Source organism: Myxocyprinus asiaticus, chromosome 32 (assembly GCF_019703515.2).
Source record: "Myxocyprinus asiaticus isolate MX2 ecotype Aquarium Trade chromosome 32, UBuf_Myxa_2, whole genome shotgun sequence".
NCBI lineage: Eukaryota > Metazoa > Chordata > Actinopteri > Cypriniformes > Catostomidae > Myxocyprinus > Myxocyprinus asiaticus.
Genome location: NC_059375.1, coordinates 12,941,939 through 12,967,195, shown reverse-complemented (window position 1 = coordinate 12,967,195; position 25,257 = coordinate 12,941,939). Strand labels below are relative to the sequence as shown.

At 40.2% G+C, this 25,257-nt stretch overlaps 1 protein-coding gene across 1 annotated transcript in view; it reads right to left on the bottom strand.

The window, feature by feature from the left end:
• Positions 1 to 24,457, bottom strand: part of LOC127422783 (integrin alpha-X-like) — a 50,030-nt gene extending 25,573 nt beyond the window's left edge. Inside the window, 13 exon segments of the mRNA XM_051666547.1 lie at positions 1,805 to 1,951; positions 13,242 to 13,378; positions 13,503 to 13,608; positions 13,871 to 13,944; positions 14,155 to 14,305; positions 15,552 to 15,702; positions 16,723 to 16,871; positions 17,064 to 17,191; positions 17,331 to 17,442; positions 17,667 to 17,737; positions 17,847 to 17,950; positions 20,232 to 20,349; positions 24,324 to 24,457. Of these exon segments, the coding sequence (XP_051522507.1) occupies positions 1,805 to 1,951; positions 13,242 to 13,378; positions 13,503 to 13,608; positions 13,871 to 13,944; positions 14,155 to 14,305; positions 15,552 to 15,702; positions 16,723 to 16,871; positions 17,064 to 17,191; positions 17,331 to 17,442; positions 17,667 to 17,737; positions 17,847 to 17,950; positions 20,232 to 20,349; positions 24,324 to 24,369 (1,494 nt within the window). The 5' untranslated portion in view covers positions 24,370 to 24,457.
• Between the last annotated feature and the right edge of the window lie 800 nt (positions 24,458 to 25,257).

Here is a 25,257-nt window from a genome sequence, read left to right as displayed (position 1 = left end):
CGTCTCAGGGGTGCTTCAAAGCCTTTTGCGGGTTCTTGGCGGCCGGCCGTTAGACGGGTGGCGTCTGCTTCCTGCGGTGGGCTCCACGCTGGGGCCGGGCCGAAGGGGCGGGCTGCGGCGGAGCCGGTGCAGTCACCGCAGGTGGACGCCCTTGGCGACGAGCAGGTGGGGTGCGGGATCTTGAGCTGCACTGGGGCAGGATGTGCCGGATAGCCTCCGTCTGCTGCTTCACTGCCGAGAACTGCTGGGCAAAGTCCTCGACAGTGTCGCCGAATAGGCCAACCTGGGAAATGGAGGCAGCAAGGAACCGTGCCTTGTCGGCCTCTCCCATCTCGACCAGGTTGAGCCAAAGGTGGCACTCCTGGACCACCAAGGTAGACATTGCCTGCCCAAGAGACCACGCCATGACCTTCACGCCCGGTGAGCGAGGTCAGTCGCCGAGCGCAGCTCCTGCATCAATCCCGGGGCGGAAATGCAGTTCCTTTAGCGCCTTGGCTTGGTGGACCTGCAGGAGAGCCATGGCGTGCAGGGCGGAGGCGGCTTGTCCAGTGGCACTATAGGCTTTGGCCGTCAGGGACGATGTAAACCTACAGGTCTTGGACAGGAGCTTTGAGTGCCCGCGCCAGGTGGTGGTGCTCTGCGGGCATAGGTGCACCGCGAGCGCCTTATCCACCGGGGGAATTGCTGAATAGCCCCTGGCCGCCCCACCGTCGAGGGTAGTGAGGGTGTGGGAGCTGAAAGATCGGGGCCAGGCAGTAAAAGGTGCCTCCCACGACCTTGTCAGCTCCTCGTGCACTTCCAGGAAGAAAGGAACTGGAGCGGGGTGTGGCTGTGAGCGGTGCCCGGGAAAGCTTGTCCGTCATTTTCTCGTTAGCCTGTGACTGGGTGACCGTACCGGGGGGGAGCCCAGCTGAGTCTTCCGCGTATGACTGGACGTGCCTGTTCTCCAATGCTGCGCTCGAGAGCTCATCAGCTTTGCAGGCTCCGAACAAGAGGTTGAACTCGCTGTGAGATGAGCTGGCAGACTCTTCCGGAAGCCCGATTGGGGCAGATGAGCGTGCTGAGGAATGGGAGGTCCGTGGGGGGATACCCGGCAGAGGTGGTCCCATTGGGGTCCCCAAATCGCCCCCAGTGCTAGCCACGCTGGCCTCATACCCGTAGTAGAAGGACTGAAGCGGGGAGCAAGCCACGACTGCAATGTTGCCATGGTCATGTTTTCGTAATGAGTACATGATCCATCCACGAACACTGTCTCTGCATGGGTCGCGCCCAGACACAAAAGACAGTGATCGTGACCATCAGAAGTTGAGAGATTATGACCACAACCAGGAATAACACACAAACGGAAAGGCATCTTTAAAAAGATGTTCCGTGTGTGCCGCTCTTTTAGAGAATTATACTCTTTTAGAGAAATATACTCCCTTATTTCTGCCGAAGCACCCAGGGGCGTTCTCTGCATTGCACCAGTGCAGGAGAGGGAGAAGCCGTTGAAATGCGCTGTCAGATCCAGCAGAGGTGAATGAACAGTCAGCTCAGTAAACATCGACCGTTCGGCTCCGAAGAGAAAATCTGAATGAGTGGTTGCATACCAGCTCCTTTTATGCCCGTATGTCCGGGTGAGTGGTATGCAAATACCACTCGCCAGTTTTCATTGGCTTTTTATCAAAGACCAGAGGTGTCTCAGGCTCCCAAGAGTGACCCCTAGTGTCACTACATTGACATAACTTCGAGTGAGTGACAGATAGGGAACTGTTTTTTTGTCAAATGTCAACATATTCTTAACCCTTTTTTCTCCATCACTTACCCGTCGGGAATAGAAGTAAATAAACACTTTGCCCTCTCGGTCAGCCTCTGTATATGTTGGTGCTGAAACCAACAAGAGGTCTGTGTTGGAGTCCGAGTTTAAATCCACCACACACACCTCAGCTCCAAAGTATGACCCAATCTGAGGCTGAGAAAAGATGAGGGAGGTACAGATTTTATCTACTGTCTGTTATTTGCAACGTTACACACCAGTTTGAATGAGAATTATAAAAGCCTGTTTTTGTTTTTTAAAACTTCATACAGATATTACCTCCTTATGCAGTATACCATACCTGTCAAACATATTCTGTCAACTTCATTACAAGATAAAAATTCAGTGTACATTGATTTCTGTAGCATAGCCTACGTTAAACATGAACTATCTTCTGATTGTCGGTGATTGTGCTGCGTTATGCAGTAGTTTTGTGTGGACAGAAAATGTGTTTATGGCTGGAATCTTTTCACATTACATCTGGTTAGAACACTGCGCCTCACTGCTTCATCTCGCTGCCTACTGGCCCTGGCAAGATACCCCTTAAGTTAAGAAAACCCTTAGTTATAATTGTAAGGGTATTGTCACTAAGAGTTTTTTTTTTTTTTAGCCTAAGGGGTTTCTTGCAACCAGGCCTCATTAATGGTGATGTGTGCTTTTTTTTCTGTGTTAAAAAACTTTTCCTGTCCTTGCTTAATGTGAATATACAACTATAAATAAGCTGTTCATAGGTTTATTTTGGGAAAAAATTAAATAAAATAAAGCAAATGATCAACTTGAAATAGACAAATGAAATAGAGATACAGATAAACAGTGGTGCCTGCAGCTGTATGGCTGTATGCACTGTGCATACCTTGAGCGCTCTAACTCATCTGAGAAAAATGTTCCCTGACTAACAATATTCCAGCAATCATGATGTGTGTCCCATATTTCTGTTGGCTGTGTAGAATCAGAGTTAGCTATGCTCGATTAGTGGATAACTCTTTATCTTTGTTAAAGTTGGTTCTTGTCAGTGAGGTGGCCTGTAGGTTTAGCAAAACCACATGGATCTATTCGCTATTCAGTTTGATGAGTTCTGACCACTCTCTCACTGAATCATTTGGAGTGGTTTCTCACTCAGTAAAACAGTATGGGGATACTTAAGAACAAGGGCTGTTTCTAGCTATAAGCTTAGAGTCACCACGCCACCAGAGGGCCCCACAAAGCAAGGTGATTTTAAATTGACATACTAAACATACTAAAAGCTTCAAATAAGACTAAGTCAGCTGTTATGGCTTAGAAAGACAGTTATAGGGCTAATTTTAATTGTTTTCCTATGTAAACGTGCTAGACGAACCTCTGCACCGCTTATCACTGTGTTTTAAGCATCTTGCACAGGAGAGCCGCCTTTTTTAACGTCCTTTTGTCAATTTAAAAAGAACATCAACTGTTACACAGGCGTCTCGAGACACCTGTGCTCTGCCTTTATTCACTGCTCTGCGCCTGGCATTTTTAGCGTAAGAACTAATTCGGTCTAAACAGCCTTTTAGAAATGCTTATTCAGTAGTTTCATGAATGCTACATATACTCAAGAAACTGTACAAATGCTTCTCTCTGTGTCACCCTGAGATGAAATCCTGAAGGTGCCCATGCAGATGAATACACATCAGTGGCGAGGAGGCTCCAAATCACTATTAATGAAGCCAATGAAATATTCCAGTAGGTTTTATTATCATATCATTTAGCTAATACTTATCCTCCTGTACACAGATATTCTGTCCCTGATATCTTAAAAATAGACTTGATAATTAATGCTGTGTTAGGATCTTTCCGATCACCAACCCAACACTTGTCAATGTAGCAGATAAACGGAAAAAATCACTCAGTGCCACGAACAGACTATGAACAATACAGACATTTATATATGAATGGAGGGCCCCATTCTATCTAACATCTACTCAGCACTGTGATGAGCAACGCCACTCCTTTATTGAGTTAAATTTTTATATGACCCTGGTGTTCAGACATTCACTTGTGTTGAAAGATCCTTACAAAAATTAGATTTCATAATCAAGCGGGCTTGAAGACATACTAACATGATACTGAAAGCTAATTGGCTTGAGAAGTTACCATTGATCATAATGTACAGTTTATGATTTTCCCCTAGTGGCCAGTAGATTTCACTAGGAGATGTGTGACTTTTATTTTAAAGTTGCCAGCAATACATCAGCATTGTTTGATGTATTTGGCTCCTTTTCAAGTTGGTCACTTCATCAGTAGCTGACGCTATGGGAGTATATCAGAATAATCAATCTGAACTCTTTAGAATCATAGCAATTTTAATTTTGCGTGTGTTTGTCTGCTGTACATAAGCATAAAAGAGCAGTTTGCTTAACAATGTCTTTTTCAAGATCAAGTTTCACAATTGTTTCCCACCTTGTGAGCAGTTTATCCCCCTGTCTGACAGGTACAAGCACTGTGCTCTATGTCTGGGCCAAGCCGGAGGCATTGTGCAGTGAGACGGATTGCGTTCACTGCGAACAAAACGCTTCACTCTCGGGTCATCCTCTTTCTGGGAGACGATGCCGGTCCCTTCCCCTCCACCCAGACTTCTTCTGTGGCTCCCGAGGGACCGCATGAGGGAGGCGTGCAAGGGCGGGATGATGAGCTTGGAGAGTTTGAGAAGGAAATTTCACCAGCGCCAGACTCACGTGCCTCCTCACCTCCCCCTCAAGTGTCTTTGCCTGTGGATTATGCCCGTGATAATCTGTGTCCAGCTTTTGGCACACAGGGCTCCGTCACATTCAGATTATAGGTCCGTTAAGGTGTCTGAAGGTGAGGCCAGGACACATGATGAGCTTGCTGGTATTTCTCTCAGAGGAGAGGAAGACTGTGCATTAGTCTCTGAAGCTGAGCTGTTCCAGGTACTATCTCAGGCAGTTGAGAACCTCAAATTAAAGTGGCCCACTCCGAGTGCCCCCGATTGTTTTTGGCTCGATGATCAGTTTTATCCTTTTTATTGTATCTCGCCAACTGGTGCCGTTCTTCCCCGAGCTGTGCAAACAACTCACCAAGATGTAGCATTCACCGTACACTGCGTGAATGCTTGTCTTAGGGGGTGCAGCCTACATGACACTGTACCTGAGTAGCATGGGTATACTGCAATTACCCTGATGGAAGAGGTGGTAGCGGCCCCCATGTGCCACTCCTCTACCCCGTGTGGAAGACCAGGCACTGATCCAAACCCTGCAGAGTGACATGGATGCTCTTGGGCAAGGCCTATGGAGTGGCAGGTCAGGCTGGCTCAGCTTTGCACACCATGATGGTGCTGCAGGCTTACCAGGCTGACCTGCTCTTGGAAATGGACACGAATGGCCCAGACCCCGAGCCCTTCATGGAGCTGCACCACACCACTGACTTGGCTCTCCAGGCTATCAAAATCTCTGCCCAAGCCATCGGCAGGTCGATGGGTAGCCTGGTGTCTGTGGAATGCCATCTCTAGCTTAATTAGTCAGAGATGCATGACAGGGACAAATCTGTGCTGTTAGAGGCCTGGTGTATCAATGCCATCAGTACCTTCATCGAAAAGTTTCAGTGGCTCAGAAGCAGTCGCTGGGGGTTCTGTAGCACCTCCGACTTGCTATCTGCCTCGCCACCTAATAAGAAGAAGCCTCTGGTGTGGTGCCAGTGGCCTTGACCCAGATGCAAGATTGTGGGCCCAAGGCCCCTTGTCCCAGTGGAAAGCATCCCGCCAACCCAGAGTAGTGTTCCTGATGCCACCGCCATGAAGCAGGAACCAAAGCCCACGGATATGTTCGTTCTGGCCACCAAGAGGATCCGGATCATCTCTGTATGTCCCCGCAGAGATTTAGTTACCTTCCAAGATGGTTCCAGGGATCCATTTGTTTACAGTGCATTCAGAAAGTATTCAGACCCCTTCATTTTTTCAGTTTTTTTTTATATTGCAGCCTTATGCTAAAATGCTTAAATTATTTTTTTTCACATCATTCTACACTCCATACCACATAATGACAAAGCAAAAATCTGATATTTGATTATTATTTGCAAATTTATAAAACACAAAAAACAAAACTGAAATATCACATTTACATAAGTATTCAGACCCTTTGCTATGACACTTGAAATTTAGTTCAGGTGCATCCCATTTCTCTGGGTCATCTTTGAGATGTTTCTACACTTTGATTGGAGTCCACCTGAAGCAAATTCAATTAATTGGACATGATTTGGAAAGTCACACCTATATAAGGTCTCACAGCTGAAAATTCATATCAGAGCAAAAACCAAGCCATGAGGTCAGAGGAACTACCTGCAGAGCTCAGAGACAGGATTGTGTCAAGGCAAAGATCTGGGGAAGGCTACAAAACAATTCTGCTGCATTGAAGGTTCCCAAGGGCACAGTTGCCTCCATAATTCTTAAATGGAAGAAGTTTGGAACAACCAGGACTCTTCCTAGAGCTGGCTACCTGGCCAAACTTAGCAAACAGGGGAGAAGGGTCTTGGTAAGAAAGGTGACCAAGAACCCAATGGTCACTCTGATTGAGCTCCAGCAATCATGTGTGGAGATGGGAGAAACTTGCAGAAGGACAATCATCACTGCAACCCTCCACCAATATGAGCTTAAAGGCACAGTGGCCAGATGGAAGCCTCTCCTCAGTGGAAGAGACATAAAAAAGCACCTAAAGGACTGAGAAACAAGATTCTCTGGTCTCATGAAATGAAGATTGAACAGTTTGGCCTCAATTCCAATCATGATGTCTGGAGGAAACCAGGCACCGCTCATCACCTGCACAACACCATCCCAATGGTGAAGCATGGTGGTGGTAGCATCATGCTGTGGGGGTGGTTTTTAAGTGGCATGGACTGGGGTCTGGTCAGGGTTGAAGGAAAGCTGAATGCAGCAAAATACAGAGATATCCTTAATGAAAACCTGATCCAGAGCACTCAGGACCTCAGACTGGGCTAAAGGTTCACCTTCCAACAGGACAATGACCCTAAGCACACAGCCAAGACAATGCAAAAACTGGTTTAGGGACAACTCTGTAAATGTCCTTGAGTTGCCCAGCCAGAGCCCAGACTTGAACCCAATCAAACAAACCAATAAAAGCAGCAGGACCTGATGCAATAAAAATTGCCTCTGGCTCACTACGTGGATGTATGGCATGGCCTTTCAGGCATTTCCAGTTGGATGCTAAGAACAATCCTGCATGGCTATGTGCTACAGTTTGCCAGGCAGCCACCTCATTTCAATGGATTTATTTCCTCCACTGTAATGGTGCGGGATGCTCTGGTTCTCTGTTCAGAGATAATAAGTCTCCCCGTTAAAAGATGCTATACGGACGATACTGGCGGATGATGCTCAGAGCGGATTTTACAGCCTCTATTTCCTACTCATCAAAAAGGATGCCGGATTATGTCTCATTTTAAATTTGAGGTGCTTGAATTGGACACTCGCAAAGTCTCTGTTCAAGATGGTTACTCAGAGACAGATTTTTGTCCTACGTATGTCCTATGGACTGGTTTATGTCGATCGACCTCAAAGACGATTACTTTCATGTACATATAGCCCCTCACCACAGGCCATTCTTTAGATTCGCACCCAAGGGGACTGTTTACAAGTTCAAAATTCCTCCTTGTATGTTCACGAAATGTGTCCACATGGCGCCCGCCCTGCTGAGGCTGGACAGAGTTCACATCCTGATTTACCTTGACTGGTTGCTTTTTGCACAGTGAGAGGAACAAGCTTGCAAACACAGGGACCTCTTGCTTACGCATTTGGAGCATTTGAGTCACAGAGTCAACTTCTCAAAGAACGTACTGACACCCAGTTGTCAGGTCATTTTTGGATTTTAGCAGGTAAGGAGACTTTTCTTTGGACAGACCACGTATCCTATTTCTATGGTGCAGAAACAGACAGCAGCCGACAAGGTGAGACAAGGTGGTCAAATAAATCAAAGAGAGCTGCTCAAAAACTGTTATCCACAAGATCACTAAACTGGCCCAAATTTGGAGCACACACATGATGTGTGTGGAGGCAACTCAAAATTTCCTCCTCAAGTCAAAACAAGCATTTATTGAAACCAAGCTGCAAAAAAGGCTACTTCCGTGGTTACCTTACGTAACTAGGGGGCTCATTAATTAATGGCCACCTCGACAGCAACAACATCAATGCCTACTTTTACACAGATTAGGACAGATTGGCCTAGTGGCTTACTAACTATTCCTGAACACCAAAGGAGAATAACACAGGACATCTTCTTGTGCCCATCTGGACTATTTTAAATTATTGTTGTATATAAAAATGCACTTGTCAGACATTTTTGACCATTGTCATTTTCTTGTGCCACTTAAAAGACGCTGTGTCAAGTTATAACTTTTAAAAGGAGACCCCATTCTGTTTCATTCGGCTGCATTGCGTTTTGTTGTTTGGAGTATAAATGCATCCTAGATGTGTTCTTGCTCCCAACTTCGCTATTTTTTACTTGTTGGTTTAAGTAAACATGCACTTGATGGACGTCTTTTACCGTTTTGATGCGTTCCCAGCAATGTGTGCCACGTTTTAAGAAAAAAATACGTTCAACTTCTAAAAATGCATCTTGCTCTTCTCCATTCCACAGCACAGGTGAAAGGACCACGTACCCACCTTTTTGTATACAGACATGAATGTCATGACTGTGAAGACCAGCATCTCTCTTTTGGCCTCTGTTGAAGCATCCCAACATCAGAAAAGATTAAGAAACTTTAGTTTAACAGTTCCTGATCACATCAGTGCAGGATTATATCTGTGTATGAGGCACAATTCATTGTGGATCATTTGTTTGTGTGGCTGATTACAGCATGGATTGCTTGTGATCAAAGGAAATGTTACTTATAGATTAAGGACTCGACCGCAAAACTATAAGTAACCAGTTTCATTCATGAATGTCTCATATAATTATGGCTGTTTATATATACACTATATTGCCAAAAGTATTCGCTCATCTGCCTTTAGACACATATGAACTTCAGTGACATCCCATTCTTAATCCATAGGGTTTAATATGACGTCGGCCCACCCTTTGCAGCTATAACAGCTTCAACTCTCTTCTGGGAAGGCTTTCCACAAGGTTTAGGAGTGTGTTTATGGGAATTTTTGACCATTCTTCCAGAAGTGCATTTGTGAGGTCAGACACTGATGTTGGACGAGAAGGCCTGGCTCACAGTCTTCGCTCTAATTCATACCAAAGGTGCTCTATCGGGTTGAGGTCAGGACTCTGTGCAGGCCAGTCAAGTTCTTCCACACCAAACTCACTCATCCATGTCTTTATGGACCTTGCTTTGTGCACTGGTGCGCAGTCATGTTGGAACAGGAAGGGGCCATCCCCAAACTGTTCCCACAAAGTTGGGAGCATGGCATTGTCCAAACTCTCTTGGTATGCTGAAGCATTCAGAGTTCCTTTCACTGGAACTAAGGGGCCAAGCCCAGCTCCTGAAAAACAACCCCACACCATAATCCCCCCTCCACCAAACTTCACAGTTGGCACAATGCAGTCAGACAAGTACCGCTTTCCTGGCAACCACCAAACCCAGACTCATCCATCAGATTGCCAGATGGAGAAGCGTGATTCGTCACTCCAGAGAACACGTCTCCACTGCTCTAGAGTCCAGTGGCGGCGTGCTTTACACCACTGCATCCGACGCTTTGTATTGCACTTGGTGATGTATGGCTTGGATGCAGCTGCTCGGCCATGGAAACCCATTCCATGAAGCTCTCTACGCACTGTTCTTAAGCTAATCTGAAGGCCACATGAACTTTGGAGGTCTGTAGCGATTGACTCTGCAGAAAGTTGGCGACCTCTGCGCACTATGCGCCTCAGCATCCGCTGACCCCGCTCTGTCATTTTACGTGGCCTACCACTTCGTGGCTGAGTTGCTGTCATTCCCAATCGCTTCCACTTTGTTATAATACCACTGACAGTTGACTGTGGAATATTAGTAGCGAGGAAATTTCATGACTGGACTTGTTGCACAGGTGGCATCCTATCACAGTACCACGCTGGAATTCACTGAGCTCCTGAGAGCAGCCCATTCTTTCACAAATGTTTGTAGAAGCAGTCTGCATGCCTAGGTGCTTCATTTTATACACCTGTGGCCATGGAAGTGATTGGAACACCTGAATTCAATTATTTGGATGGGTGAGCGAATACTTTTGGCAGTATAGTGTATTTTTGGTTTATAGAGCAGCTTGGCTTAAGTAAACAGTTTGATACATTCAGATGGAATGTGTTTCACTGACTTTGTTGCTTTTGTTATTTCATGTTGGATGTGTGTAATGTGCAAACCCTGAAATATACGCTCACTGAGTACTTCATTAGGAACTTTTTATTATGCGATTTAGCAGCAGTGCAATGCATAAAATCATTCAGATACAGGTCAGGAGCCTCAGTTAATGTTCACATCAACCATCAGAAAGGAGAAAAAATGTGATCTCATTGATTTCGACCCTGGCATGATTGTTGGTACCAGAAAAGCTGGTTTTAGTATTTCTGTAACTGCTGATCTCTTTGGGGTTTTCAAGCACAGCAGTCTCTAGAGTTTACTCAGAACATCCAGTGAGTGACAGTTCTGTGGACGGAAATGCCTTGTTGATGAGAAAGCACAATGGAGAATGGCCAGACTGGTTCAAGCTGGCAGATAGGCTATGTAAATCAGATAACCACTTTGTACAATTGTAGTGAGCAGGAATAGCATCTCAGAATGCACAACACGGTGAACCTTGAGGCAGATGGGCTACAACAGCAGAAGACCACATTGGGAACTTTATTTCTAATAAAGTGCTCAATGAGTGTTGTTTTTTGTTGTTGTGAAGTAGGTTAATTCTTTCTTCTGAATGAGTTTTAAACATTTGTGACTTTATTTGAGGGGTTGTGCAATGTTGGACAATCATAACAGTGGGCATTTACATTAAGGTCTTTAAGCGGAAAGAGCCAAAAACCGAGCCTTTCTGTCAGAAGGCCAGAAGCAGGGTTTAAAATGATCATATACAGTATGACTAAATACTGACTGTTTTTTGTGCAAAAAAATTTACTAACATTATAAGTCGACCTCAGGGATAATAAAATTAGAAACTTACATTAAAAACATTAGAAAATAAAATTAGAAAAAAAGCATGACATTACCAATATAAATTTAAGTCTGTTCCTCACACAAAGCTATCATATGTCTTCAGAAGACTTGCAATATTGCACACAAATGAAATAGATGACATTTTTGATTGTTTTTGTTGGGCCTCATGTATTCAGATAGAAGACAAAGGCAGGCCTAACATAGTCGTAAAAACATAACTCAAGCCCCCACCTTCTAAGTCGTAAATCTTACTGATAAAAATCACACCAAAATCAAACAAAGGGAGTCCAAAACAGACTACAAATCCATGAAGCCTTGCTCACTAAAGGATCGAACTCTCAACTCCTATTGGATGAGGCACACAACAGAATGTCCCTCAAACATGACATCATCAGGAGTTGAAATACCTCTGAAATTTTTTCGAGATTTACTTCCAGCAACTTTGTTCACCGAATATAGACGTAGCTCTTTGCTGCTCTCAGGTGCAACCTCGTGGCACAAAGAAGTAACGTCCGACTTGAAACTGTAGCCATACAATCTCCATCTCGCTGGACGAGTTGAGATTACTCTGTGTTCAACCGAACACTCTAATGGATCCGAAGGAGACCGCCAAGCAATTCGCATCTTCATCCGTTTGCCTACAGAAGTGAAGAGATTAAAGATTTCTCTTCCATCTTCAATCAAGTCGACATTTCTGAGTTCTCCGCCAGCCCGCCGAGAATCAACAGCCGTACCGCCCGCCGACAATCAACAGCCGTACCGCCCGCCGACAGAGCGAGGAAACGGCCTCCCGTCATCACCCGAGACTCAAGGAACCGGGTCAGAGTTAAAGGACGGAGGAAAACACATTCTACCTGTGTCCTCATGCGATTCAAGTAAGAGGTTTACGTCTGGGCAGAGATAGAATATTATAGTGTGTTATTCTTGTGTTTCAAGGTTTTTGCTTGTACAGTTTACGGATCGCCATGTCCGCTCATTATTAATACTCAGGGTATTAATTATCACGATTTTGTTTTGCTGTATTGTGGTCCAACTAAATTGGATTGTTGTGCAATTTCGCCATCGCGGGTGAGACCGCAACTGAGTTCATCCATTAAAGAGTCAAATGTTTACGAGCTGTCCACCGCGTCTCTGAGCGATGAACTAAGATCTACGAACTTTCTCTCCCACGATCGAGAAATCAGCTTTAAGGCTGTCACTTCTATCTCTCTCTCTCTCTCTCTCTCTCTCTCACTAACCACACTGACACACACACACACTGTCACCCACACACCTTATGTGCTATAGGATTATTTTTTGTTTCCATATCTAATCATATCACTGTTTAGTTTGTAGTTGTAAGTCGGAAGTTTATTGACTGCATTGTATTAATTATTAATTGATATTACTGCATAAATAAACTTTGTTTATATTACAAAGAGAAGTGTTTTGGTTTGTTTTGCATACACCTATGTCATGCTGACCGGATGTAGTGCTCGGATTCAAACCTTCATTCATTGTTTTTTTCCTGAAAATCAATATTCTTCGGATGTCGATTTTCCTAAGAAAACAATCTAATATTGAGACTGTTTTACTATCTGGTTATTAGTCCCTGATTCCAGGGTGGTGCCCCGTCAATGTTAATCCTTATTAATATTCTATTGATTTTTGATAATTGATAATTATCTTTGATGATTGAATTTGAATGATCAATAAGCTAGTGTTAATTTTAATAAACGTTTCATCGATGTTAACAATTAATGATTATCTTTGATAATTGTTGATTTAAAGGATTTTAAAAAGCTAACATTGATTCTCATCAATGTTTTATTGATTTTAATAATTAATAATTATCTTTGAAAATTATTAATTATTGATAATAACCAAACTTGCTCCTAAACGTAGCACACTACATTTGCTGGAGCCCCATATGAGGTTTTAATGAGTTAGATCCAATTAATTAATTTAAATATTAATAATAACTACAGAAATAATTATTAATAATTTCTGATAGTAACACTGATCTAAACAACCAGTAAAGCCCTACATTTTTATGTTGCTTTTATCATTTGAGCCACAGCTCGGATATTCAGAAAACATCTGTTGTTTCCCACGAGTCACGACAAAAAAAATGAAAAATAAATGATAAAGCAAGGAGTAAATGATTTAGGCTATCATTTGCAGTTTAGCATAGTGCAAAGTAAAAGAATCCCCCCAAAAAAGGTGCTATAAATTTAACATTTTGGTAGTGCAGGATAAATGTCACTACAGTGACATTTGCTTATGAGAGTGAGTTGTAAATTATGTTATTGTGTTTTATGTATGGTTTTGACATCATTGTGTGACACAAATATGAGTGAACAACCTTAGGGGGATCCAGCATCAGTTTATCCAAACTGCTTCTGAGTACTGAAACAATGACTTGACCTTGGTGCTTGTATCTTGGTGCTCCCAGAATTGCAAAGTGGATGTCTGACAGTGTTGCAATAGCCATTGAATAACCTTAAGACAAAATGTAATAGTTCAACAGGTTGTCTGTTCTGCATAAAAAAATAAAGTTGCTTCAATACATGTCTTCTATTTCTAATTAGAGTGTGTTTTAAAAAAAAAAAAAAAAAAGACTCACCTAAATAACTGTCATGTTCACTGCCTGATTGAAAGGAATCATATACATATTCCTCATATCCACCTTTCCACTGGTAAGCTCCCACAGCACTCAGTAACACACTTCCCTAAATAAAAAAAAAAAAAAAAAAAAAAAAACACAGAACTATAACTGAATTTGGATTATTGCACTTATGTATCAAGTGATAAATCTACTGTAGATTCCCTTAACAATAATATATTTTACACATACACTACGAGTCTAAACTTTGGAGACACTTGACTAAATGTATGTTAAATGTAACCTTAACACAATGTTTATCTAAAGGCTTATGTTTAAATGTTTAAAATTAGTTTTGTAGGCAAATATAATTTATGCGTTTATATTACATATGATGTGAAAGCTGTGCTGAATCCATCCTGTGCAAACTCCATTCTGGAGGAATCACCAGATGTTTGGGTTCCTGTAGCAAAGCAACAGGAGTTACTGAACTTAAATACTGTATACTTTAGACCATATCTATGCTGCCAAAGTCATTTGAAATTGGGGAAATGAATGCAGTCATTACAAGTTAAAATAATAATACAAAAATTAAGTAATAATGAAAGCAGTGCTAAAGTGCCATTGTTTTTTGTTTGTTTGTTTGTTTTTAACTCTTGAGCTGCCCACTTACCTTCAATGGCAATAATGTTCTCTTCTAGTTTTTGAAGAATACTGTTCAGTGCATTAAAGTCTGTCACCTTGAACACATGATCAATATCTGGATCAGTAGCAATTTTATTCAACTCCTCTTTTGCACTGGTATAATCAAAAGCATTGCCAACCTAGTGAACAAAACAGAGATATTAACTTTACCTAATGATTGTATTTAGCATATTTAATAGCATAATTGAGGTTCAAAAAGAGGTTCAAAGTTGCTGTTGTTGGTGTGTCTTGGGGATATATTAATTTAATAATATTATCAAAAAAATAATGTTAACATCCACTTTTTCCATTTTAGCCATTTTTAAAATTGCTGAGTTTCAATAAAAGTTGCGGTTGCATGTTGTGGTTAATTTATCACAAGTGTTTTAACTAATACCTACACTAACTAATAATGTTCTATATTATATATTATATATAATCTATAATGTATTGTAATGTTACTAAAATTATTGTCACTAAATGTAGATGTCTGTTACAGTTTTTAAATAGTTGATAATTGGTTAGTTTAGTTATTTTATAGTTTATAATTGGTAAGTTCTAAACATAAATTCAGTTGGAGCTTCTTCATCTAGGCCTGCCAATCGTATTACAAGGATATACAGTATAAGCAGCTGCTTCCCTCACACCGGTGATGATTCTTCTGGCATTCCTCCTCCTCCCGATCTCCACATTTATAATGCCTATACCAAGTATTATTTTATAATTGTCTATTTCTTGCTTTAGTCAGTTAGTCCAGGGGGAATCTCAGAGCTCAGTCCCAGTCCTGTGCTTGAGTTCCTTCGTTATGGACAGCATGTCAAATCTGTTTACATTAATGCTCTGCAGGACTATATGAACCAGAGAACTCATGAAATGGGGTTGGCTAAGGGATCTTAAATACAGATATGATAGTATAATAATGTATTTCTAAGTATAGAAATTCTTTCTCATTGCTGAGCCTGTGACGGAATCATCTGTCCGTGATGTTGCAAAGTGCAAGAAAAAAGTTCCTACAATGATGCCTCGCATAAGAGACTGCCCTGGTCCTGCAGTGCGACAAATGAATTTTTAAAAGAAAAATTATTTTATGCATTTTCTCAGTTAATATGAGGTCAAAGAAGATGCATACACAATCATTATCATAAGCCTTACAAGGATAAACTGAGTGCCTATTTGCACTGCCAATAATACAATCTGAAAATGCTTTTGAAAGTAGTTTTAAAAGCTTTGCATGTCATGCTGCTGAACACGGTTCATTTGACAGCCCTAATTATTATACTCGTTTGAACCCATGGACTGTAAAGATCATTTTAGAATTTGACTACATACAAATTAAATATTGAAACCTCTGATATCTTCTGTATGAGCAGAAAAAAAAACACCTACCCCAATCGCAAATCGTATGATGTTCTTTTCCATTGCCAGTGATTCTGCTTCTGCCAGTTGTTGCCCATCTTGTGACTGTCCATCAGTAACAACAAGCAGGATTTTATTTGCTGATGGTCTTGCCCCTCCAGCTAGTGTAAATAGATATTTCCTGGGCATTTCAAGAGATAAGCATGAGGACTAGGGATAATAGACTACATAACAGATGATAAGAATAATTTCTGATTGAACATTCATATAAAAATATAAGACAGGTAAATACCAAGTTAAGAGTGTGGCTATAAGCTTAAGAGCAGTATGCTTGAAGAAAATGAATTAATTATATGATCAATTTATTCCTTATTTGAAACAGAAATCAAATCATATTTTAACATATTCTAGGGCTGGATTGCAAAACAGCCTTTTTAACAACAAACATAGGTTAGGCAGATGAGTATTTGCTATAGGCTGTTCAATACTGGATATATTTAATTAAAATTTTTTTAATTAAATAATTTAATAATTATTATTATTTTATTAAACATTTCATTTGATTAGTGTTTTTAAAGAGTTTATCTTTGGTGTATAATTTGTTCTGTACCATCTGTGTTACAGGCATGATTGATTCCTAAAACAATGGGTTTTTTTAAGAAAACAATTGTGCTATTACTTCCCTAAGAGATTGGACAAACACTGTTCAACAGGCAGACTATAAAACTGGAAAAAAAAAATCCCCCAAACTGAGGGAGAGAATAGAGTGACAGAGAACATCTAGGGGCAGAATACCATGAAGGTGGGCTCTTTTAACCTGGGATAGTAAGCAACCACCTAGCAACCACCCAGTACCATAGAAATTTGATTGCAACATGCTCACAAACACTCAGAACACCTTAGCATCCACATAGCAACACCCTGGAAAACACTTAAAGCACCTTAGTGGCGATCTTTGCTTTTTCAAGTATCACTCTCATTTTCTTCCAAAATCTAGGATTTAATTATTGTTTTGTGTGTCTTGTTAACTTAAATCAACATTGTAACAGTTATATTTCACTACTAAAGCTTTATGTTTTTAATTTAGGCCTATAAACTGCACCTGTAAAGCATATAACATTGTACAGTTCATTAGCTACATGAAATGTGCTCCACTAAATAAAAAAATATTCAGCTTATATTACTGATAAACAGGTCTTACACAACTTGTATGATGGCGTTTGCAGTCAAGGTGTTACCCCCATTCATGTATATTATATTCATCACATTTGCTTCCCACATGCTTTTTTGAATGAGCTGATTGAAGTTGTAGTGAATGGAACAATCCCTAGAGTACTGTGCAATGGCAAACTGTAAACCAAGGAGAGATAAAGTCTTATGTGCTTTTCGATGCCACCCTGCATTGAAAAAAGCAGACCTTTATACATGGAAGGAAACCATTATGTTTAGCTGTTTATAAAACATAAAAATAAAAAAAATAAAAAATCATAAGTTTAAAGTTTGTATCAAATTAATTGAACTGATATCGAAGGCACTGCCTGCCTGTGCATCCCGCCCAGCAAACCGTTTAATCATATTTGCCACAAAACCCTTCATTGTATTAAAATTGTTCAGCCCTACACTCCCAGAGCCATCTAATAAAAAAGCTATATCAATCTGACCAGAGCAATCTGTAAGTGGAGAGAAGCACAATGTATACATTTATGTAGTAAAACTGCAGTATATTTAAACCAAAAGAGAAGAAAATTATTTAATTACAGTAAATAAATAATCTAAAAAGAAAATCTCTTTGCTGATAATCTTATTTACCTCTTAGAGAGCTTGGTATAGGTGGTTTAACCACATTGTTTTCACTTATGAAGCACATGCCATTGTAGGTAGTGACTCCTGGACAGTTCTTTGGAATGGTTGGACCACAAATCTGGATGAGATGGAATTGAAGCTTTAAATTAAGTTTACGTAGGTAAATTAAATTAAGGCTTGGTTTATTCTTATAAAGTAGGTTCTCTGGTCAGTGTTTTATTCAGTATATTTCATTTGGCCTATTATATTTATTGGCCACTTGTAAATGTGAAACAGTCATAAGATGTACTTCATAGTGTGCTCTATTCATTAATGTAATTTGTTTTCTGTGGTAGAACTTACCGCCAATTTTGAAGAGCTTTGATCTTGAATCATGGAAAGTCCAAGAGACATGTTGACAGCTTCAGATGGCACTTTGTTAACACATAGACAGTTTTTTATTTTTTTTTTATTTTGATAAAATAATGTTTTAAAGCCGTTTTAATTACTATATATTATATACATTGTATAAAACCTAAATACCATTTATGTCCAATGGTGAGCAAGTTTGTTGTGTGACAGCACAGCTATAAATGTTCCCTCTTCTATCCTGGTTGATCTGAATTAGAGGATCACTCACAATCACTCTATGACAAAAGAGGTGAGAATAAGTGTTAGAATCAACTACAGAGGAAAAGTTAATTTATTAAATTAAATGAAAAAGTATGAGGGGCTGATGAAGCTATACAGGGATGCATGATTGCACCAGATTTTATGAGTCAATGGTCAAGTCTGGTTCTGCAAGACTTCTTTCCACAAGGCTTCTCATCACATAACAGCTTATCAAAATTTGAGGAGGATCCAATATAAACCAATATTTGCCTGGTATGTGTGGGACTTGAACCTCTGCAGTGTTGTGAGTACAGGCCATATTGTGCTTTTTGTAGGTGCCACACAAACTGTAAAACTGTGTTTTTAATTAAATTTAGTTTAGAAATTAAAATCTGCTAAGCCTGTTGTAAGGACTGTAAAGTGATGGACCAATGAAGCAGAGCTGGAACTACAAGCCTGCTTTGACTGCACTGATTGGAGTGTTTTTGAGACTGCAGCCACAGACCTGGATGAGCTCACAGATACTGTTACATCATATATCAGTTTCTGTGAGGATATGTGCATTCCTACTAGGACTTATTTTACATTTAACAACGACAAACCATGGCTCAGGCAGCTACGTCAGGCCAAAGAGGATGCTTAAAGAGTTGGGAATAAAGTCTTGTACAATCAGGCCAGCAACACACTGAATAAGGGAATCAGAGTGGCTAAAAGAAGATACTCTGAGAAGCTGAAAAACAAGTTTTCAGCTAACGACACTGCATCAGTGTGGAGTGGCATGAAACAACTTACAAATTACAGGACTCCTACCCCCAACCCTGTGGTGGACCAACAACTGGCTGACGACTTGAATGCGTTCTACTGTAGATTTGAAAGGCCCAATCTCACATCCCACACCCACTCAGACCTTCACTTCACACAAACACCAACACCTCCTGCAACCCCCCTCCTCCCGCCTTCCTGCTACTTAACCTGCACTTAAGATCTGTGAAGATGATGTGAGCTGCATCTTTCAAAAACAAAGTATAAGGAAAGCGCAGGGCCCAGATGGCGTTTCACCTGCATGTCTTAGATCTTGTGCTAACCAGCTGGCCCCCATCTTCACACAGATCTTCAATAGATCACTGGAGCAGTGTGAAGTCCCATGCTGCTTCAAACGTTCCACTATCATCCCCATCCCAAAGAAACCAAAAATCACAGGACTTAATGACAACAGACCTGTCGCCCTGACATCTGTGGTCATGAAGTCATTTGAGAGACTGGTGTTGGCCCACCTGAAGGACATCACTGGACCCTTTCTAGATTCCCTTCAATTTGCTTATCGAGCAAACAGGTCTGTGGATGATGCAGTCAACATGGGGTCGCTTCATATCCTGCAACATCTGGACAGAACAGGGACATATGCAAGGATCCTTTTTGTGGTCTTCAGTTCGGCTTTCAACACCATCATCCCAGCTATTCTCCGGAATAAATTACACCAACTCTCTGTTCCCACGTCTGTCTGTCAGTGGATTATCAGCTTTCTGACGGACAGGCAGCAGCTAGTGAGACAGGGGAAACTCACTTCCAGCACCTGTACAATCAGCACTGGTGCCCCCCAGGGATGTGTGCTCTCCCCACTACTCTTCTCCCTCTACACCAACGACTGCATCACCAAGGACCTCATTATCAAGCTCCTTAAGTTTGCAGACGACACCACTGTCATCGGCCTCATCTGAGAAGACGATGATTCTGCATACAGAAGGGAGGTTAAACAGCTGGCAGTCTGACAGCAAAACAACCTTGAGCAGAACATGCTCAAAACGGTGGAAATGACTGTGGACTTTAGGAGGAACCCCCCCAGCACTGTTCCCCTCACCATTCTAAACAGTACTGTGGCAGCAGTGGAGTCATTCAGGTTCCTGGGCACTACCATCTCACAGGACCTGAAGTGGGAGACCCACATTGACTCCATTGCGAAAAAGGCCCAGCAGAGGTTGTACTTCCTTCGCCAGCTGAGGAAGTTCAACCTGCCACAGGCACTGCTGATACAGTTCTACTCAGCAGTCATTGAGTCTGTCCTCTTCACTTCAAAAACTGTCTGGTTTGGTTCAGCCATGAAATCAATTTCATTATTTTTTCTTTTCAATATTTATCTATTTTTTATTTAATTTTAATTATTTTTTAAAAGTCTTGTTGCTGTTTTTGTATTGTTGTGTACTGGAAGCTCCTGTCACCAAGACAAATTCCTTGTATGTGTAAGCACACTTGGCAATAAAGCTCATTCTGATTCTGATTCTGATTATGTTTTATTATCAGTGGTTATGTTGCTCTCACCTTGATGATTCTCTCTGTATTATCTTATAGCCAAAGGCAACATTTGGGCTCTCAGAAGGTCCTTTGAAACTTCTCCATGTAACAGGATCAATGTTGAATGCCATAACTGATTGAAACACTAAAATGTTCAGAAATACAAAAAAGTGAATCAATATTCAAGGAAAGCCATGGATGCTGATTGGTCCTTTCAGTGGTCCAGCTATGCTAAAATACATGATAGCAACAACTATGCTGCAAAACAATTGTTCAACTAGCTACTGTGAATATCACTGTGCAGCACCAATGAGGTCAACTATTAACCTTAGCTGTCAGGGACTATGGGCCCTATTTTCATACCTGCATTAGGTTCAGCGCTATATGATAAAATGTGCACAGCAACTGGCCATGGGTGGGAGCACTTGCGCTATCTGCGGCCATTCATGGGTGTATTTACAAAATGATATGGGAGGTCAATGTAAATGAACTGCAACTTAGTTTGCTATTTATTTATTTTTTTTAGAAATAGGTAATTGCACTTTAGACATCTGAGAACCATACCAACTGACTTTGCACATGTAACACATCACATAAGAAGTACCACTCTTATACTGCCATTATTTGTTAAAATGTAACGTTGATAAATTAAACTTTTATCAGTGTAGTCATAGACGTTGGTTTCGACGTGCGAACCATAAGCAATTATTCAGTTAGTTAGCATCGAGGAACGAGCTCAAAACAATCCCTTAACTGCTAACTTCAGCATTTACAGTAAGTAAAATGTTTAGACTGTAGTTATTTGTTCATGTTTGAAACATTTATGGACAACGTTTTATGATGTGCAATAGAGCCGAAGGGAATCATATGGAACGAGCTAGAAAAAACATTATATTTTAAATGAACTGTGACATACTCTTATAGAAATTAAGTCCTTTTCGGAATGGGAATAATTGCAATAGTGTTATTGATTGCACTGAAGAAACAACAATGTAAATTCAAATCTTCAGCCTAGTGAACACACACACACACACACACACACACACACACACACACACACTTTTGCTCAGTTATCTAAATGGGGACATACCATATAGATAACTATTGTTTTATATAACACTAACTATATATGCTATAAACTAACCATAACAGAACTTTTTGCATTGTTAGAATTTAAAAAATCATTGTTTAACCTTTTTTTTTTCTTTTTTTTTTTTAATTAAATGAGGACATGCCAAAATGTTCCTAAATGGAGGTTTTGTCAAATTTTGCTCTCTTTTATGTGCAAATTTGTCCCTATAGCTATGTACACACACCAGATTTACAGTGTCCTAATCTTTGAATTTTGGGTTTCAAGGTATAACCACATGCATTGCAAAATGTGCAAATTTGCACACTCTTCTGAAGATGGCCTTCTAAACCCTGGCGTGGCGATAAACATTCAACTTTCGGACTAACACAAGGCGGAGAACTTCATCATTTAAAGTAAATAAACATATACTGCATTCTGCTATTAGATTAGACTGTTTAAAGGGTTAGTTCAAACAAAAATTAAAATTCTCACATGATTTATTTACCTTTAACCCATGTCTTATGTGTATAACTTTCCTTCTTCATCAGAACAGAAATGAAGATTTGTAGAAGCAGATTTCACCTCTATTTGTCCATACAGTGCAAGCAAACTGGTTTCATACAGCTGCTGGCTGTTTGACGATCCAAAAATAACATTTAGGCAGCATAAAAGTAATCCACACGACTCCAGTCGATCAATTAATATCTTCTGAAGCAAATCGATAGGTTGGTCAAATGAAACAATTTTAACATTAAATTGTTGCTTCCGGCCAGTGCGGGATTGCTGTTCAAAATGATCTTACTCTCGCAGCGTTCGTTCCTCTGTTGTAAACAAAGCGTGCACTTCCGACTTCTCATGTAAATGCACCATTGAGCATGCATCACGCAATGATTCGTCGACTGCTGACAGGAAGCAATTTTTTTTTAAGTTAATACGTTTTAATTATCGATTTGTTTTTTACACAAACATATTAATTCGGTTCGGCAGACACTAATTGATCGACTGGAGTCATGTGGATTACTTTCATGCTGCCAAAATGCATCTTTTGGACTGTCAAACTTTGGTAGATGTTTCCTTGCATTTTATGGACATCCAGAGATGAAATGTGCCAATAAAAGTCTTCATTTTGGTTCTGCAGGAACACCCTTTAGCCATCACTATATTCACAGACTAGCACAACCTTGAGTACTTTATTGCTAAGATATATATATATATATATATATATATATATATATATATATATATATATATATATATATATATATAAAACAGTTAGTTCCGGTCCACAAATCTGATTGGATGAGAGACGTCCCATGAGAACCGATGCTCTCACACCATCAGCACTTGGACGTTTTGTATCACTCCACTTGTGTTCGTGCCATTCCAAAATAAAGTATAAGAGCAGTGTGGATGTGTTAAGAGCTATCTGTCTCTTTACATTTAATATTGTAACATGACATATTTTAGCCAGCAGGTGGAGGCAAAAGACCATCTTTGTGTATAACATGAGACAGGTGACGTGAAGTGAGTCAGCATCACTCAGTGTTTACATTCAACAGCACTTCGTGATCGCTCGTATTACTACTACTACATTACTAAAGCTAGGAAATAGCTTTAAATGGCTTTAATCTAACAAATTTAACATAAAGGCTCATCACAGCTGAGAGACACAACAGACTGATTAATTACTCAAACTCAAGGCGCTTACCTCTTACCGGAGTTTCCACACCGGAGAGAAAATACTGTTCAAAATGGCGGAGGACATTGCGGTTTCTATAGCGAATGACTCTTGTGCACCGGCTACCGTGAAATAGGGAGGAATACCCCCGCTTGAACTGCTATTTTTCCACTAAGAAAATAGGATGAATTTCACGAAAATTACATTATCTTGAGAAAGCTCACTAACAGACTACAGCATCATCAACAGGTGATCGCACATGCTCCGTCACTCTCTCTCTCTCTCTCTCTCTCTCTCTCTCACACACAGCACACACACACACACACACACACACATATACTTGTTTCTCCAATAACTTGTTAGAAACAGCCCAAGCCATGATGCTATTTCTAAAGTGACATTTTTTAATTACTAGCGGAGGCTTGAACGCATCATTTGTTTTGAACCAGCAATGGTAGATTCTGATCCGTGGCGTAAGATAGTAATTTTATGCAAAAATGCATTCTTTATGGCTGTACTCAGTTTTTCCTAATTTTTTTAAATGTACTTGTTCATTGAACTGTAAGCAATATCACACTCGCAATTGTGCAATATTGCCCTAAATCACGGTTATGATTACCTACAGTACTCAGCCTGCGGCCAAATCACAACAGTGCTGATGTAGGGACATATCGGTCTCTTGCTCGTGTGATATTGCTTAAATATATATAGATCAGTTAAAAGCAGTCAAAGCACTTCATCGCCCAAAAATTCATGTTTGATGTGTGAAAAAACATCATGCTCAGACAGACAGAGAGAGAGAGAGAGAGAGAAAGAAAGAGAGAGAGACGGAAACAGAGAGGAAAAAAAGGAAGTTCACATTATAGCAAGCATTTTGTTCTTGCCTTATAAGGACATTTTTTTTTTATCTACAATAATATGTCAATGGTAATTATTAGTCATATTCTGCTTCTAATTTAAGAACCACATTCTTTATAAATATCACTTTTGCTCCAAGCGTAAACCATTTGAAATATTTAATTAATGTGAGATGTAAATTCTATCGCTAATCTATTAAAACCCTGTTCTACTTTATAAAAAAGTTTGTGTGGTTTTTAGTTATAAAAAGGTTGTCTAAAAGTTTGCTGTGCCTGATATGTCGTATCATGAACATGTCTTTGAATGCTGAACAACTTGATATCAACATTTAAACTAAAACTTTAAGAGCTTTTTCAATTAATTTCTACAAAGCTATGCTTTTTTTTTTCTCTCTTTAAATAACTTATTAATCTTTCCATGTATCATGTGACTGAGGTAGTGGTGTTTTGTAAAGAAAAAAAAAAATAATTAAAAATATATAAGTGAAACAAAATAAATCAATTGCTCTTACCACACAAGATACACAAGCTGATACACAAGAAATTCTGGTCCATCATTACTTGTTAAAAGATGAAGAGAATGCATGAGATGAGACAGTCATCAAGCTAATGTGTGATAGTGAAGAGTAGTTCTGTGGTGCATAGATGCATCTAACTAAAGAGGAACAACACTGACAAAGAGGAAATGAGCACGTTAAACAGGCATTAGGTTTCAGCTAAATTAGCTCAATATAAATGGAAAATCATAAGAAATTCATAAGAAATTATTTTTATTTTGTGCCTGGTAACATGTGCATGTAAAATGGCTAGAAATAGCATTTTAGCTTAGCATAAAGCTGACAATTTACACAAGGTTCATTTCTATTTCTTCTGCTCCAGACTTACTTCAAACTTACTTCTGTCTGCTCGTGTGAATGTAACACATCATAAGAAAGTGTTTCACCGCTGTTCAAATGCACTTTGGATTACATCATTTATATGTATAAATGTTTTCCATCTGAAAGGACTAAATATTAAATGAAACAAATGACAATAAAATGCAAAGTAATCTCTTCAGTAATCAAAATACTTTTTGAATGTAACTGTATTTTAATTACCAATGATTTAAATTATAACTGTAGTGGAATACAGTTACTTATATTTTGTATTTTAAATACGTAATCCTGTTACATGTATTCCGTTACTCCCCAACCCTGGGTGTACATAACAGTTTTTCAACCTCTATTAATGAAAAGCATTTCTAAAAAGAATGTCATTGTAACATTGTAATTGTTAAGGAAATGAGGAAGCTGGGACCGGCTTGACAAACACGTAAACATTTAATAAACACTTTTCAGTGTGTAACATAACAAAAAAAACACGTACTGCTTGTCAGCAAGCTACATATGAACATAAAGAGAGACACACACACACATACAGGCTTTGTGCATCTCTCTCTCTCGCCTG